The following is an 18,107-nucleotide window of genomic DNA, read 5'->3' as shown; positions in this document are numbered from 1 at the left end:
CTGAGAACATATGCCAAAAAGCTCATTCTTAAAAGCTGCCTTCATTCATCTTGAGCTGTTATCAAGAGCTTTGTCTGCTCTGTGGGTAAATTGCACAGCACTGAATCAATGTCCTCTTGTACTGGAAACCAGACAATTCTGACAAACTCTGTTGCATTCATAGGGAGTGAGTGAAGAGATGGCTTAGCTCATGCAGAATGCAGGGATCAAAACACCTTCTCAGCTGAGGCGGTGACACAAACGTGACTGCTGATCCTAAACCAAAAAAAATTAAAAATGTTTGCTTGCTGCAAGTTACTTTGTATGCTTGATAGATATTCCAGCATTACAGTTTTTGGAGCATAAGCTCCTATGTGTACTTCATCAAGGTGATTTTCAGATCATGTATTATTTTGGCTCTGCACTTGTTTCAAATTCTCCTTAATGTAATTTTAGCTGTAGCATGAATGTACTTAATACTCTCCTTGACAGGAAACCTCAGCTGAATAAACCAGACCTATTGTGTAATTAAAGAGTTTCTTTGGAAATTGGCTTCATTTCAGTTTTTAAAATGTTGTTTAATTTGTTCCAGAAGTAAAGTGAACTTGTTTTTTCAGAACTTGGTCATGATTGCTGGTGGTCGGAGCTATAATAAATTGAATTCCTTCCTAATAAATTGAATTCCTTCCTAATTTAAACACATTATAAATATGTAAACTGAGCTATAGTCTGCAGTCATTGACAGGCATTGGCAATACAAAGTGATAGTACCTTTCCAAAGAAAACTGTTTTTTTAATTACACAGAATAACAGAAACTGCTTCTTCCCATTGCAGATGCACAAATGTTGGGAACTTGTTTGAGTGACAGGTTCTGCAGTAATTTGAGTACAATAGTTTAGCAGATTTATGTTGAGGGAGAGGAGAGAAGGGGGAAAAATACAGGCTCTGCTAGAAACTACATATATATATTCAGCAAGCAAATGAGATACAAGCTTTGAAACAATAAGCTGCTCTATAATGCACAGACAGTCTTTCAGGATACCAAGCCTCAGCTCTGAAGTCTCTCTACACATTGATAAAAATGTCTAACTGAATGAAATAAGTTTATTCTGTCTCATGTTAAAGCCCTGTTAAGCTACTGAGAACTGACTGAGCTTCTGACTCAGTCATTGTTCCTGTTTTTTTACAACTCCTCCCATTCAGTTAATTAAAAAACCTGTTCCTGAGCAGGGAACAAAAGCACTTTTTATACAGAATTGGTCTATGTGCATTTTAAAGATTTCTGCCTGGTGAATGCAGTATTTCTTTAGCTTTGTTCACTGCAGCCCGAGTGGCTGCCAGGGGCAGTGCTGTGGATGTGGCTGCTCTCCCTGGGCGGAGGACACACCGTCCCACACTGGGCCAGGGTGTGCTGCCCACAGCGTGGGGGCAGAACCTGAAGGGCACAAAAGGCTCTCAGTGAGCAAGAAGGCAATGAATGAATGGTGCTCAGGTCAGGCCACAGAGATGGGGATGCTCATGCGGGAGTAGCAGGAGGGAAAAGATCTGTCAGCAAAAGAGCAGAAAGGGTAAAGGATGGTCGGCTTGCAATTGAAGAAAGTGTCTTTGCACTGAGGCAGAACCATTGAGAGCTTGAGTTTTGGTGAGTGCTGGTTTTGAAGCTTTTGCCAAATCAATAAATAAAAGCTGTTACTCAGAAAGGCAAAATTAATCATTAAACTCAGAGGTTGCTACTGTTATTTTAGTGAAAGTTTTGACTTACCAAGAAATAGAAGAATGTGTATGAACTTGTTCATGAGTGCTGCTTTCACTTTGTAAGTTTATTTTTTAAGAGATGGATACCAAATCCAAAAAGTTGTCTGGTGTAAATCCACAACTTGCTTGTGGTTAGGATCCCTGGAATCCATGTTGTGGTAAAAATGCACTTCTGCACATCTTAAATCTCTCCCTGTAATTGCACTCTTTGTTAATCAAAGTGAAATTCTAGGATTTAGAACAGGCCTGACACAGAGACTAGAACTTGCTTGTTTCTAATTTGCAGAGGTTGGCTCTCTTCAATGCAATCAAATTTTGGTCCCCTAAAATTATTGGCCCTGTTTTCAACCTCATGTTTCTCTAAGAATGAAGCCTCTTCCACCTGTCACTATTACATTTTTCTGTTACCACAGGTGAACACAGTTTCTCTTTTGAGTGCTGTCTGGCTTTTATCTTTCTCTCAGTGCAAAAACTAATTTTCATCTTTTTGAAAAAATTTAGGCGCTGGAATTAAAAGAAACTATTCCACCAGAACTGCACTGCACTCAGGTCTTGAAATATTGCTGCCCTCAGAAAATACTCTCATCTGTTTCATTGACGCTTCATTTGCACAAGGAACTGAAGTTCTCTGTTTAGCAACCAAATTGACAAGGTGAAAAGGTGAATTTTCTGTGAGGAGGCACCTGCTGAGGCAAGGGAAGGATGTCATTGGATTTCTGTACTCATTAGGTACTTGGAGTGCATAATCCCCATGCAGATTGTGGACTACAACTGCCCTGTTGCTGGTGTGGGCATCAGCCCACAGGAACAGATTGTGTTATTGTGTTTTCTCCAAATTATTAATTACAAATTTGTTCTGGAATAAAAGGAAAAGGGATTTTCTCTGCCAACATTGAGGAGGAAAAATTACACATTCATAATTTCTTCTGAAATCAGTTTTAATTAGGTATAAAGGCAAAATATTTGGATGCAGCTGTGATGGAGAATCCCAGCATGCTTGGCTAACCTTTAACAGGTATTCTAACATAGCCTGTTTGAGCCTGCTTGAAACTAGAAATATTAATTTCAAATGTTAACCAGGAGTTCGTTCTGTCACTCTCATCTCAGCTTTCTTCTGTGCTTTAATTAAATGTTAATCTGTTGTAGACAACCCTGTTTGTTTAATGTCTGTATGTCTTGGGATGGATGTACACAGATGATTTGGGAGGAGATCACCTAGCTAGGACTAGATCCAAAGGCAGATTAGGTCTGTGTTGCTTCTTACTTTTAAAGGTATGTGATGTCTTTCACTCAAATAGAAAAATCTATGGGCACAGCAGTGTGAGGTTCTGTTAAGGGTCTTATCTGCCACTCAGTGAGGGGTTTGATGTTCAGTTTGCACTGACATATCTAAGCTCAGTCTCTGCTCCTTAGGATTGATTTTTAGCCCCAAATCAGTGTTAATGTATAAGTGAAAGCAATGCATTTACTTAGTGAGGCAAATGTTTCAAAGTATAGTAAGAACTGTAACCATAAATGTTCTCACCTTTGATTCTGCCTCAGTTTATTTTCTGGTAGTTTTTGCTAAAGGCTTCTAAGTGAAGGATTAAGTTGTCTTTGTCTTCTTACCAAGTCTTCCTGTCTGGATGCAGGCAGTTCCATTGGATGTTCCCATAAGGATCCACTGGATGTTCCCATAAGGATCCTGGATGCTGCTGCAGTAGTTTGGAGCCATAAGCTTTCAGTGACTGTTAAACACTGTCATAACTGAGATCTGCAGGGATATTATCCACTCCAGTACCAAGGGGATGATGCTCATACAAGGAAAGATTTTGCCATTGGGCAGCTGCTGTAGAATGTAGTCACCTCAATACTGTTTCATGCAAGCTCTGGGTTGCTTTAGCTGGACTTTCTGTAACTCTTTCTCTCAATCCCTTTTTGAGCTGTGATCAGGGTAAGTGCTGATACTCACCAGGAGACCATCTCATCTTCATCTGTATGTCTTTATATTCTTACTCTTCAACAGGAAACTTGCCACAGCTGTTGTTGACACTAATTAGTAAAGTCAGACAGTGTGGAACTCACCATAGTCCTCTGCATGGTCGAGTGTGTGAACTAACACACTGCTTATGGAACATACTCTTCATGTCTGTTGGAAGCACATGGGAAAGGAAGAAAATTACGCTAATTGCAGGTTAGATTGATGACAACCCAGTAAGTTAAATCTTGTTAACTTACAGTCCAGACACTCAAAAACATGTGACCCTGTAAAATGGAACATTTCATTGTGGTAATCTTGTATTTGTGATGGTAATAACTTATGAAACAAAGGTTGGAGGTTAGGCTTGTTTTCCCTGTCTGTCTTTTTACATGATCTGTAACCTAAAATTCCCTCTCTTGCAATATCTGTGAGTTAAATCTGCTTTAAGCTATCATCAGTCACCATTTGAACTGATTTTTCTTTGTTATGCTGCCAACAGAATCTTTCTCTTTTTTTTGTTATGCTACTTACAAATCATAAAAGTAAGATAAGACAAAAGAGAATGCTAGGCTGTACCATCCCCTTTGCTTTGCCTGCACAGGATTAGAGGGTTTGATTAGCAAGCATTGCGTGGCTGTGTGGGAAACTTGGTTGGATTCCCTTCCTTGATCTCTCAGATGGTGTCTGTGCATATGCACAGGTGATGTGTCAGTGGGCTGATGCTCTGCTTCAACATGTCTCACCATGTCAGTGTGCCTGACTCATTCTTTCTTGTTTGATTGGGTATTTGTGCCACAGACATGACACAGTGAGGAATAAAGGCATTTAAGCCTTCAAAATCTTCATAAGATTTCCAGGAAGTAAAACTATTCATTCTGAAGGGCTCCTTCGCCATGAAATGTTACACAATATCTGCTGACTGAATGTGCCTTTGTGCCTTGCCCTCTGCTTTTCAGTGCCATAAGTTTAGCTCCAGTACACTTGATGAATTCTACTGGTGTCATGTTTACTTAGATCTGTTTCTAGTTCATATTCCGTCTATTTTTTTCAATACATACCCAAAATTTCCGGAAGATTGGGTGTAGATTGGGACACAGGAGATCTCTTCTTCACCTGTCTCCTCAAGAAAAGTGTTGGCAGGCAGTTCTTAAAAAAACAGAGGGAATCTTTCTATTTCTTACACCTGTTTCACAGTGATTATGCCTTAAGAATCAATCATAGCACTTCTTGTTTGTATCCCAGTGGCCATCCTTTGGAAGCTGTGCACCAAAGATATACTTGTGTATTTCCTGTTGTGTTCTCCACCGTTTTATAGTTTCCTCTATGCCTTCTGCAGGCTACAATATGAAAATAAACAAAGAAGTTCTCGTGAATAACTCCAAAAAATATCTTCTCTGCCCCCGAGCCATTTTTTCCATAGCTCTCTGAAGCTGTCGGTGTGGCAGACAAGGATGAACCTGTGCTGCTGGGCTATCTGGCTCTTTCTTTGACTGAGGGGTTGAACTTACCATGGCACTGCATCCATGTTAGTTTGCTGCCACATCCCAGCCTGAGATGGAATCAGCAGCTCCTTCAGTGGAGAGTTCAGAGACAACAGAGCAGGTGATTCACTTTCCTGTCTCCTCTGTGAGCAGCGAGCCTGCCTGTGCTAGTCCATTTGTGGCCTGCTGTCAGCTCCTGCTGTTGAAAGCAGCATTCTGTACTTCCATTTACACTTGCAATTCCTCTCTTTGCAGTGGGACTCTGCTGCTGAGTGTGCCTGCACTCTTCTCTCCTCTGGAGGGCTCAATGTTGACAAGTTGGAAGATGACAGAAGTAAAGCAAGCCATTTATTTCCCACTCATCATGACTTCTGCATGTCTGCCAAACCCTTTCACCTTGGCTTGGTGATAGGTCCCTGAATGAGCTTCAGTATTAATTTTACTCTGTGGTCTCAATTAGCCACGTGATAGTTATGTCAAAGATTGTGATGGGCTTTTCTTCCTTTTCTCAGGTCTAGACAGCTACAGACACTGCTAGGACAACACTGCTTGCAACAACAAAATGACACATTTAGGTTCTATGCAAAGACATATTGGCAAATGTCAATTTAAATTAAAAGTTGACAATTTTTCTTTAAATTACAATGTTATGGTTATAGATTAATCTATTATTTTAGAGTCTATTTTGCCATGCTCTCTCTTGACTGGCTGCCTTATCTAAGGATTAGTTAGGGATTAAATAGCTCTACCATATGATCTAGTTGATGGGCTGAGAGTTATGGTAGAACATAAATTGAGATTTCCTTCCTTTGTCCCCCACTAAAATGAATTTATATCTTTATCAGACATTGAGGAGAGTTGTATACACAGTCAGATAAAGACTGCACAGGTGCATCTAAGAACCAGATTTGCTGAAGTGTTCTACTGGCTTACGCTCTTGAACTCTGCCCGGTTATATCAAAGACCATCATTTTGTGAAGAAAAACAAAGTCATTTGCTATCAGTGTTATGCACAGGAATGCTGAAAAATATAGGCAAGAACTGTCTTTTTCCAAAATTATGCATATTATACATATTGTATATGTATATTCTGGCAGGTAGAACCTTTCCTTTTTGAGTAGCTCTGCAGTTCTTTGAAATACTAAAATGCAGTCAGCAGTCAACAAATAATATGAAGCATAAACCTCTGCAGTACTTTTGCTACCCTGCTGTGCTGTCTGCGCATTCTTGAGGAGCACTGGGCCTTGCACACAGCCTCACAGAGGGCTGTGAGATTTACTAAATAATCAAAGACAGACAATACAGCTCCTGCCTCCTTGGAGAAGCATTTAGCAGCTAACAGAGCTGAGCAGATGTTTCAGTGACCTCCCATGTTTCCTATTGATGACATGCATTTATTTTTTTTTAACAGTTTCTTTTTCCGGCTTTTCTGTTTCATGTATGAGGATAAGCATGCTCTCATGCTTTTATATCAATGAAAACTTGACAGTTTGTCCAGCCAGAGAATGCCTGCCATAGATAAAGACTGCCTGGGTCTAGGTACAGTGCAGTCACTGTACAGAATGTACAGTGTTTCTGTTTTGGAAACATTCTGGACTGTGGGAAACTGCTGGACTATTTGAGGGTAAGGGGTAAGTCACTGCAAAAACCAGGGGATCTTACATCACAGAAATAACCTGGATGAGCTGGGTTGGAGTTAGGAATGTGCGTAAGCCTGCAAGAAACTAAGCAATGGAAGCAGCAGAAGCTGGGACAGAAAGGGCTGATTAATGCCCCTGCTCACAGCCATTCCAGGGCCAATCTGGCAAGAAGGAAGATGGACTGATCTTCCTGCTCCTAATGGGTTTTTATAAATGCCTTCATAAACTGGAGAATAAGCACTATTTTAGGTCCTTCCTTGCCTTTTTATTTTTCCAGACTCATTTCCACCAGTAGTAGATTTACTGTCTTTGCTGTAAGTACCTTCAGAGAGAAATAAGAATTCATAATCTACAGAGATAATATATACTAGGATGAAACTGTTCCAATACTGTGCCTGCCAGAGGCCAGACAGAAAGATAAAGAGATATAAAGGTTGCAGGAGTTGTTCATTTCTCCCTAGCGTTTGTCTGCAGAGGAATAGCCATACCTGCTCAGTGGACCATGCAGGTATTAGAAATCTTTGATCTTTCTGAACCCTTACTGATTTACTACAGAAACATTTCATTATTCTTTTTGTGCTAGTGAGAGAGAGGGGTGAGCTTCTATAAAAGTATAGTTTTAGCTTTATATTTTCTTTTTTTTTTTTTCTTAAATTCCTAATTAACACAAAGTGAAATTGCCCTGTGGTTTGTTCAAGCTTTCTGTCAGTTTTGTCAAGTGTCCCAAAGAAATTGTGGAAATTGTGCCTTTTTCAAAGTGGAATAAACTTCCACTTTAACATGCAGTCAAGCCATACTTATGTCCATTAAACTTGTGTTTCAGCCATGCTTTGTTTTTTTATGGAGGCTTGAATAGAGACCAGGTAGAAACATAGGAAGAAATTGTCTGCTTCCTCCTAGTTAGTTAGTTAGTTAGTTACTTAGCTAGCTAGTTAGTTACTGACGTCTGGTTCCAAAGTGTATTGTAGGCTCTTCAGCCCTTCTTTCTCTCCTTCCAATAAAACAAAGTCTGCTTTTTTCAATGAGGGAATGAATTTTTAAAAACTATCTATATTAAATCTCAAATTATAAACCCATCTTTTTCACGGAAGAGGCATTTTAACGTCTAGCCCTGACAGCTCCCATGCACAGCATGCTTCTTGATTTCGTAACAGGCAGAGATTAATGCTGCCCTTCTCTTCTGTGCTTTGGGATCTGTGTGTACTCCTCTGTCGTCAACCTCCTCGTGAACTGCTGCTTATTAGCAGGGAGGGCACAGACGGCTTTGTGTTTGTGAGGCTCAGCTGAAGGACGGGGAGGATGGCACAGATAGCGACACAGACAGCTCTGAGCTTCGCTTTGTACCCAACCAAAGCTCCCAATTATGATTTTCTTTTTTTTCTTTTTTCCTTTTTTATTTTTTTTTGCAGGAATGTGTAATTCTGCAGTAAAGAGCAGACTCTGCTCCCAGTTGCACACAGCCTAAAGCGTTTGTTCTGTGTTGAGGAATTTGGGACTTTTTTTGTAGAACTTAGGGTTGCAGGGAGTAACTGGCCTTGTCTTGCCACCAGATTCACTGTTGTTAAATATGTAACAGTCATAGAAAAATAGTATTATTATGCTTCCAAACAGAGTAACTAGAGAACCTAGAATTAAAGGCCACTGTCTCATTCAAAGGCCTGGATGAGTATTGCTGATATCATGTATTACTATTCAGTATTTTGTTTTCTTTACTTGTTCATGTGAATTCATGCTTTGTTACTCTGGCCAACTCAGTTCCCACTCTGAAGTGAGAATTCTCAATTTCTTTCTGAACTAGTAAAATTTTATTGCTGCAGTATACTGCAGTTTCAAAAAACTATTTAGCTTCCATGCAATATCATATTCAGCTCAGTTCTGTTCATAAGCATGGAGTATCAAATCAGAAGTAACTCCACTGAGTATCGATCTGTCTGAGATGACCTAAACTTGGTGTAGTTTGAGTTTGGGGTTTTTTGTCATTAAAAACTCTAATCATAGCTTGCCTCAAGTGGTAGCCACAGCCAGAAATCCTGCAAATCAGACCCCTGGATCCCAAACTGGGCAATCAGTTAGGGCTGCTTCCCAATGGCTGTGTTGGTAGTCAAAGAGGATAACAATTGAATATAAACACATCCTCAGGTCAGCCCATGGTGAAGGAACACTGTGTGGCATCTGTTAAATTTAAGAGCATCTTGCTCTTAGTGACTATCTGAAGTACATCTACTGGCTCTGTGCTTTTGAGTAGTGGCTTTTCTGTGCTGTCAGATGCTCCCTGGCACAGCTCATAGTCTCTGCTGCTACACGATGTCCTGGCACACCCTGACTCCATGCACGAGGGCACCTGACTTCACTCATCTTCCCCACTCCTCAGTTTCTTTTAGAGGAAAGTGGGGTGCCTGTGAGGAAAAGGACCTGTTCAGCCAGGGAATGCATCTTCCTCTTGGTTAGGCTGTGGCTGACAGGGAATTCCTGAAGGCAGGATTTTCATGGTCTGTGGCAGACTGGGGATTGAAAAGCACAGCTCTCTCTTCGTCTCCATGTGCATGCTTTGGCATCAGTCATAACGCACTTCCCAGCACCAGTTAACTGAGCAGCTTCCTGCTAATTTTTCAGATTCCCTTAGTCCAAAGGTGTTGGCTGCCTGGCCCCTCTATTGCTTTGCACCCAAAAGGGCTCAAAGCAGACAGGCTGAGGAATTCAGCTTTAGTATGCTGGCATGTTTCTATTGAGTATGTGAAGCATTTTCCAAATGCTTGTCTGCTGTCAGGTTTCCTGTGGCTACCCATACTGTCTGCCAGGTATAGTTTTATCACTCCTACAGTTTGTAGTCTTAATCCCAGAGGTTCTTTAAAGCTTATGGAAAAAGAGTTTGCCAGAGTTTTTCGAGATAAGAAGGTGTATCTACAATGAAAGTTTACCGTCAGTAAGCAATTAAACAAATTTACAGGGAAGAAAACCTCTGGGCCTGCTAAGCCCAAAACCTTATCCCTGCACTGTCACTCATCCTTCAGCCATGAGTTCCTCTGAGAGCTGGGAAGGAGATTCTGGGTAGTATTGCTAACTGTACATTAACTCCAACCTGCTTACACTGCTGTTGCTTACTCCTGTCTAAGGTGGAATGCTGCATGAGGCAGACCTGTGCTCTGACCCAGAGAAGCCATTCCTGCTGTGGTACATTATAGGAAGGCCTTCCTCAGGTCAGACCAAAATTCCTGTGGCTTCTACCCAGTGCTGGTCTCCAAAGTACATGAATTGCCTTGGTTGAATGTCACATCGTAGCATGTTCTGGAGCAGATACAAAGTTGGGAAAAGTCAACTGATTTTGGGAAGCGTAATGAAGGATATTAAAACACTTGAAAAATCGTCCTGCAGTGAGAAATACCAGCATCTGTAGTTACCCTGCTGATAATACTTCAAAGTTACCATGATCACTTTAGAAAGACAAAACATATGGAAGGGTATAAAAGGAAGTACTCCGCATTACAAGTTGATTTTCAGGGTTACAGCCACAGAGCTCTTAACATACTGATTAAAAGGGTGTGCCCCTGGCAGCAGGTACAGCTGGGGATGGGCAGCAGTGCTGAGCCTTTGCTGTGGCACCTCTCCTGAGGGGTGGGTGAGTGGGTACATGTGTGTGCACACGCCTGGCAGGGGCAGGACAGCTCTCTCTCGTGGGCGCCAGGGCTCGCTGAGTTTGCGTTGGCTTCTGCTCTTGTGTGGCCTGAAATAGTTCAGTGTGGGTGAGTTCTCCCAGCGTGTCACAGAGGTCTCAAGCCTGATGGGATGTAAAGGGGCAGCAGGGTGCTGAGCGCAAGAATGCTGAAGGAGTGAGAAAATATTTCTGTAGGTGGCTGACATCCTCACATGCTGGATGTATTTTAATGAATTTCAGCGCTATTTGGGAACAATAATCCAGTGCATGTATTGCAGATTTTAAAACGTGATTTACAGGAGCTGCAGCAGCCATAGATTTTGTTCAACCTTTTTCTCATTTTCGAAAGTTGTTTTTTACATCAAGTCCTGCTGAGACCAGCCTTTAACTTAGTAGTAGTTACCATTTCTAAATTTGGAAAGATCACTCCACTGATTTTAAGCTTAAGTCAGTAAAAAAAAAAGTAAGCTTAAGTTTAACAGTAAACTGTCTAAACTTTTCTTATCTCTGTATTTATAAAATAAAGTTTTAAATCTTGTGTTCATAGTGCACACAGGTGATTGATGTGCCTGGCTGTCCCTGGCAGGTCTGCCTGGGGTGGCTCCCTCCATGTTAGTTCTTGCCTTTTACAAGAGATAGAAAATAGCCCAAGTTTTCATGCCGGGAGGAGGTAAAATTAGCAAGAAACACTTCTTTCTCGGGCTCTTCTGAAGGCAGACACCTTCAAAAGAGTTTTACATGTGTGTGGTTTAATATCTTATGTTAGCTAAAGTTCTCAAAGCGTTCAGTTTATCATTAAGGAAAGTTAGATGCTGTTCCATTCTTAGGGAAGCCCAGGGGTAAAAAGGCTTAGGTTTCGCCTACTGTTTGATGATGCTAAAAACAAACCCAAACTCCTTATGTTTATTGTTTTGGGGTTTTGTAGGTGTGGTTTCTTTCTGTAAAACCTTTAATATTAAAGACCCAAAAGTGCTATCTGTACAGATACTATGACACTGAATTAAGTACACAAATGCAAATGCCTCCATAATTATTTACTATTTCTAGAGAGCATGTGATAAACCAATCTTTTTTAATTTCACTTTGGCTGCCACATGTTCTTTTCATTCCAAGCCAGTGAAAGTGAGTGTCTTTCATGGCAGGTTCAGGAGACTCTACAATCTTTCGTCTTCTTGTTTGGTTGCTAATAACTGGAAAAATTGACCGAGCAAAATGGTGCAGAAGTTGAGCCAGCAGTTGCCACAGTGACAGTTGTCCAATATAAATATCTTACAATTCTTCTGTTTATCATCTGTTTTCAGGGCAGTTTAAGCTGCTGGAGCAAGACCGAGATATTAAGGAGCCAGTGCAGTATTTTAACAGTGTGGAGGAGGTGGCTAAAGCATTTCCTGAACGAGTTTACGTCATGGAGGAAATAACATTCAACGTTAAGGTAGTCCCTAAATAAATATTTGTCCCTGTCTAAATGATTAACTGTTGCAACCTTTATATACATGGCAAGTGAGCAGCGGCGCTGAGTGGGAAGTGTGATTTTTGAGACAAACGAGCCTTTAGTGTTCCACATTCGGTGATGGTGCTCTTTGGGATCATTTCTGCAGTCTTAAATCAACATGTCCTCTAAGGGCTCTCCTGCCCTATGGCACTTTGGGGAGCAATCCTGATGATCCATTCAATAATTCATCTAATTAGGATGCTCCTGCCAGATTTTAAACAAATGTTGTTTGTTGCCCCCTTCCTCCTCCCCCTCCAGCAGTCTGAATTTCATTCTCTGCTAAGCAGCAGCTGCTCAAATCCCTCTCCAGAAAGCCTCTTTCTCAGAGAGCATGCAGGGTGAAATGATGAGGTTGCTTGTCTCAAAATTACTGCAGCTAAATACTATTGTGAATAAAATAACAAAAAAAAAAAAAAAAAAAAACCAAACCATGCCAAAATAAAAAGACACAGTTGTTCTCTGTGTGCATGTGTGTGTTTGTGCACAGCTCTTGGGCTCATGAAAGGGTCACTGATCCCACGAGAGGGTTTGCTATCACCAAACATGCTGCAGTGCAGGGGCACGAACCAGTGAAATCACAGCTTGTTCTTCTTTGTCCTGCCTACACGTGTGACGCTGCACAAGGTAGGTCAGCTCTGCCGTGAGAGCAGAGTGGTCTCCAGGCTTATCTGGTTGGTTTGTGCCAGCAGCACCATCTCAGACTGGTAGAAGAGCATCCTAGAGCTGGTGTGCAGTGGTGGAAATCTGCATCGTGTACCTGCAGGGGAACCTGGCTAATACTGGTGGTGCAAAACCAGCCTGGAATTTCCTGGTCATTTGTGCATCGGGTTGGGCTTTGTGTAACAACCTTTTAATGGCTTTTTCCTCTTTCTTGCACTGCTACAGCTGGGAGACACCAGCTAGCTCACAGTTTTTATAGGTGTAAGTGGAAGAGCTCATCAGTTAATTTACTCAGTGACTAAGACTCGCACCTTGCAAGACAGTAGCTTGTTTTCATTTGTGCTCTGCATTAACCTAAGCCTGTAAAACAGAGGCTTTCATGAATGAAGGCTAGGTGAGAAAGTTGGAACACTTCTGTAAATTTAGGCAAGGGAACAAGAAAATTTTATCTCTGCTCAGAAAAAATCCTTGTGACTGCTGGCCTTATCCAGAGCTGTGCTGTTATTTCTCTTTTGACCAATGACCAAACCAAGAGAATGGCACAGTAGAATGTGCAGCTTTGATTTTCTAGTGCAAAAAATTGTTTGTCTACAGGCCTCTTTAAACCTAAAATGCCATATCTTGAGTTTACCATGAGTGGTTTTAAAACTCTTTTTCATATATGGCAAACTGAGAAATAAGCAAAGCTTTCTGTTAGATATCAAATCCATTTTTAAGGTTTTTATAGTGATACTCCTTAATGTAAATAACAGTACTATAATCCAGGTTTAACCTAGTTACACAGTTATCTTGGCAGTATTCCTCTTGGCAGTTTTTCCAGTTTCATAGAAGTCTATTCCAAGGTTATCATCTTCCAAAAAATAAATGAACTTAGCAGGATTTATTAAAGTGTTTAATAACCCTTTACGTGCAAGAGAATTATGTACGCTAAAATTTTAATATGGGAGAGATTTTGTCAAGCTGATTAGAGCAAAGGGAGGAATACTAAGTACAGTTGATTCCTGTCCAATGTAGCGTGCCTGTTTAAATTCAGAAGAGAGTATCAGAAGGCAGCTAATCCAATAGAAAAAAGAAAAAAAAAGTGCCCAAAATATCTGATGAAGCACTTAAGATGAGAAGGAGCTCTGAAGTCCAGGAATTATTTCTTATTCCAAACACTCAACTCTTCAGTGGATAATTTTTGAAGAAGGAGCCTGTAGAGTTCCAAGGTGACCGGACAGTGGCTGTGTTCTTTTGTCTGTGCTTGTTGAGGTGTGTCTGCATGTGCCAGTACACCATGGTTATGATTCCACTTGGTGTGAGCCTTGCTCCTGGGTGTAAATCCTTGGCAGTTCCAGCAGGATTTCACAGCTACCACTGCCATTCTCCAAACTGCCTTCTCGCTGAGGTGGGCTGCGAGATCATTTCCAAGGGGCTTACTTTATTTTTGTTTCTTGTAATAGTTGTTAAAGGGAAAACTCAGCCACCTTATCCTAGCAAAGCAGGGGAGATGGTTCTCCTTTCCTTCCCTGTGGTTTTGCAGCTGGACAGGCTCTCTGGGCAGTGTCCTGATCCAGGGGCTTGAGGACCTGATGGGTGTTTGAAAAACTGCTGTAACAAGCAAGTGCCCCTAGGAGGGAAAGGTGGTATCTTTTCAGAGACTAGCAAACAAAAATTTTGGGTTAAATAAAACTTCTGTAATGGCTAAAAGTACTTAGTAACTTTTCTGGCCATATGTACTGCACTGGATACCCACTTGGTCATTTCGAGTGGTGGCCAGCAGCATCTACAGGCACAATAATTTAGAGTGTTCTGAGGATAATTTCACTCAGTCAATAGTTTAATCTCTTCCTGATCAAAAAATAGAGGCATTCTGTCCTTTCTTCACTGACCAGATACTTGAGAACCTTTTTTGTATTAGTATTCAGTGCATAATTGAAGAAGATTTTGTTTATGTTACAGAATTATGCTACAAAAACAAGCTTTTTTTTTTCTATTGCTAGGAGCAAAATACTAAGAATGTTGAGCTACCCCAGGACCCTGTCTTTTGCTGAAGCAACAGCAGTAGATGTCTGCTTTCAACTGCTCTGGTCTCATACAAATGGCAGTGTGTACAAACACCCAGGAAGCTATTTGCACCAGGTCTTAAAAACAAGACAAGGAACACACCCCCCACCCAAATAATACTGAAGGCAATTCACAAAAAGTTCCCTTAAAAAAGCAGCAGTATTGTCTGATAGATTGAACAGTAGACAAACTAGGAGTTCCTTCACACTGAGAACCAGCTCACTTAGTGTTGCAGGACCCTTCAGATCTTCCAGAATAACATTTTTTTCTGAAGACATCACTTGGTCTCCCTGGAGAGTCTGTGAAGCTGTTTGCAGACACTTTCTAGAATGGAAAAATGGGTTAGTGAATTAGCCTTATAATGATTCTTTTCTTACCTATCAAAATATTGTATGATTGGTGAGAACTTTTGATACCTGATTTGTTCATCTTTTTTAATGTAATCCGCTTTTCACAGTGATTTAACCGTGTTGGCCCGTACAATGTGCATTTTGGCAGAAAGAAATCTGTAGTGAAAACTTCGCCCTTTTTTTTGATTTTTTTTTTTTTTTTGGCAGATGGTAATGCAGTACAGTGGAGCAAAATTGATTTCCTGATTGTAATTCTGGTGACTCTAATAAACTGACCCTGAGTTGCCATAAAGCACATATATAGGAGGCTGTAACTTACAGTGACATTCTTAAGTGCTGCAGTAGTGACTTTCTTGAAATGAGGTGCTGTGTAGATTTTGGCTCCGGAGTTTCAGGCAATTCATAATACTTGACCTCAAGAATTAGTGCTTTAGTGGCCTTGTGGCTTGATGCCAGCCTTACAAAGCAGCAAGAGTCAGCTCCAAGCAGTTTGGGTTTTTTATTTTTCCCCTTTGTCCCCGGTACACACACAGGCTCCACACCTCGGTGTCTTGCATTGGCATTGCAGTCCTGTGGCTGCCTCTTTTCCTCCTGGAAAAAGGAAAAGGGAAGCACTGGAAGCAGAGCTGCTGCTGCTGTGTGCCTGCATTGAGGTACCTGTGTGGGGGTCCTGCTCCAAAAGAAGCCTGGATGGCAAGTGCCACTGCCTCGGTGGCTCCTGACGTCCCACATAAGGAGACACTCCATGTTACAGCTCTGCAGTGCTGCCTGCCACATTTTGGGGCAGTTTTAGATCACTGATTCATTTGAGACGTTCCTTAAAGAGCACTGAAGCCAGCTGTTAATGTAGCAATTAGGCACAGTCCCTCTTATCCCAGAGGGAAATGCATGAAGACTTTTTCTTGCTGATCCTGTCTTGGGGAAACAGACATTTATAAAAGAAAAATGGGATACTGTCTCACTGAATTTAGCCAACTTTCTTGAAAATGTTTGCTCTTTTTTTTTCTGCTGACAGCTCTCCTGAAGACACTGTTTTACATTTTAAAATCTTTTCCAATTTTTGTGCCCTGTAAAAATATATATATATCTAATATATATGATCTATTAAATATATTTGTAGTGCTACAATTGGTCCCTTGGCTCTAACAGTAAAAACCATATGCTGTAGCTGTGAATCAGAGTCTTCAGTTACAAAGAGCTCTAACAATTAAAAAAAATTCGTAATTGTATTTTTAAAGTGAATGCAATGCTTGCATTACTCTAATAAAGTCTAGCAGCTATACCTACCTATATAAAGCCACAAGTAATTTTTATAAAGGTGTTTTTATGTGTCCAATTAAAGACTTCTGCTTCAAACTATAACAAATTAGAACAATTGAGGTCCAAAACAGCATATTGACTCAGGTGTTGCCAAAATCTATTATTGCTAGTTACCCTTTCCTTAGGCAAAAGGAATATTTTACCTGAGCTTTTCCAAAAAACAGTTTCCTAAGTAATCATTCCTTGCTTTTCTGATGCCTGTCTTCTGCAGGACTTTTCAATGGCTTTTCAATGTTACTGAAAAATTGCATGAGTCTTAAAATATAAAATATTATAGTGACTTAGACCACTGCAGTTTTGCAGTGTGTTTGGCAAGATGTCTGTATGCCTGTAAACTTTCTGGTCAGCATCCTGGCATCAGCAGTGAGCAGATAGTATGGATTAACAGCTGGCATTTGGAAGGGAGAAGGCAAGTACAATAGGGAGGAAGTTCTGGATCTCTGGGTCTTCTGCATTTATTTTTCAGCTTGAATATCTACTCCTGATTCCTAGGTGTCATTGGGAGTGTGGTGTGGCAAGCACTGCCTCTTTCACAAAGCTGAGATCACTGGTTATTCTCACCTGTTACCAATGAAAACTGGATGAGAAGAGCAGATGAGGAGCGAGTGCAAAATAAAACTGCAGGACTTCTTACAGTGCATGAAACATTATTGTTAAAATGTATAAAGCCCTCCTTGGATATGTGATGCAGCTGAGTGAAAACCTCTTGGGTGTTTTCTGCCTTCTGTAGTGTTACCTCTTTTCCAGAATTTTTATGAGACTTTAGGAGTTTACCACAAGAATGTATGATTATTTCTGCACTAGTCTGTGATCTGGACCACCTTAACTCTGCCAGTGTGCCCTGCTGCTTGAGTCCATCATATACCAGGGATTTGCTGTGTCACATTCACCAGCTGGGACCTGCCACTAGCAGGTCCAAGTGTGTGAGACAGTACAGGGCTCTGCTACACCCCAGCAGCAGCTGCATTGCAGGAAGCAGAGGGGGCCCAGAGAATGGTCTCAGCAGGGTTGTGAAGATGCAAATCCTGCTGGGTCAGTGCTGAAAGCTTAGAGGGTAGAGGGAGATAAGGCTGGTGTGGGACTTCCCTTTCTGCCTTCCAGGAATAATTTATGATATGCACTTTCATGTTGTCTATAAGTGTACTATTTGGCATGGAACCACAGAATCATTTAGGTTGGAAAAGACCTTTGAGATCATCCATTACCCCAGCACTGTCAAGTCCACCAGTAAACTATGTCGCCAAGTGCCACGTCTTCACATCTTATAAATCCTTCCAGGAATGGTGACACAACCACTTTCCTGGGAAGCCTGTTCCAGTGAATGACAAACCTTTTGGTAAAAAAAAATTTCCGGATATCCAATCTAAAACCCCCTTCCCCCGGTGCAACTCAAGGCCGTTTCCTCCTGTCCCATCTGTTCTCAGGAAATGCTCTGCATGACTAATTCCTGGGCTTCTGGAGGCCCGTGAAGCTCACCAAAGGCAGTGTAAAACTAAGCTAGAGTCCATGGCTCCTTGTTGATTTGTCTGTAAGTTTTGTGGCTGTTGATAAAGTGAAATGTTTGAACAAGGAAGAGGAAGTCTGATTTTTATATGTCATTGCTACAAGGACAAAGTAAGGATCATTTAGCCTAATGATCCTTAGCCTTTGTAATCTTCAGAACAAAAGCTGAGCAGTATCTGTGCACTGTTATGTTTTTTGAGAGAGATATATATGATATGTGTGGTATATCTTTGTTGCCAATATGCTGGAACACATATTTACCTACCAA

General features: G+C 41.1%; 1 protein-coding gene across 1 annotated transcript in view; it reads left to right on the top strand.

Moving 5' to 3' along the window:
• The window catches only part of GAREM1 (GRB2 associated regulator of MAPK1 subtype 1), a 99,040-nt gene that overhangs the window by 65,030 nt on the left and 15,903 nt on the right, over positions 1–18,107 (top strand). The window contains exon 3 of the mRNA XM_058039170.1: positions 11,770–11,900. Within this exon, the coding sequence (XP_057895153.1) occupies positions 11,770–11,900 (131 nt within the window). The remainder of the gene's footprint in view (positions 1–11,769; positions 11,901–18,107) is intronic.

This window comes from Melospiza georgiana, chromosome 1 (assembly GCF_028018845.1).
Source record: "Melospiza georgiana isolate bMelGeo1 chromosome 1, bMelGeo1.pri, whole genome shotgun sequence".
Lineage (NCBI taxonomy): Eukaryota > Metazoa > Chordata > Aves > Passeriformes > Passerellidae > Melospiza > Melospiza georgiana.
This window is presented reverse-complemented; position numbering and strand designations above follow the sequence as displayed.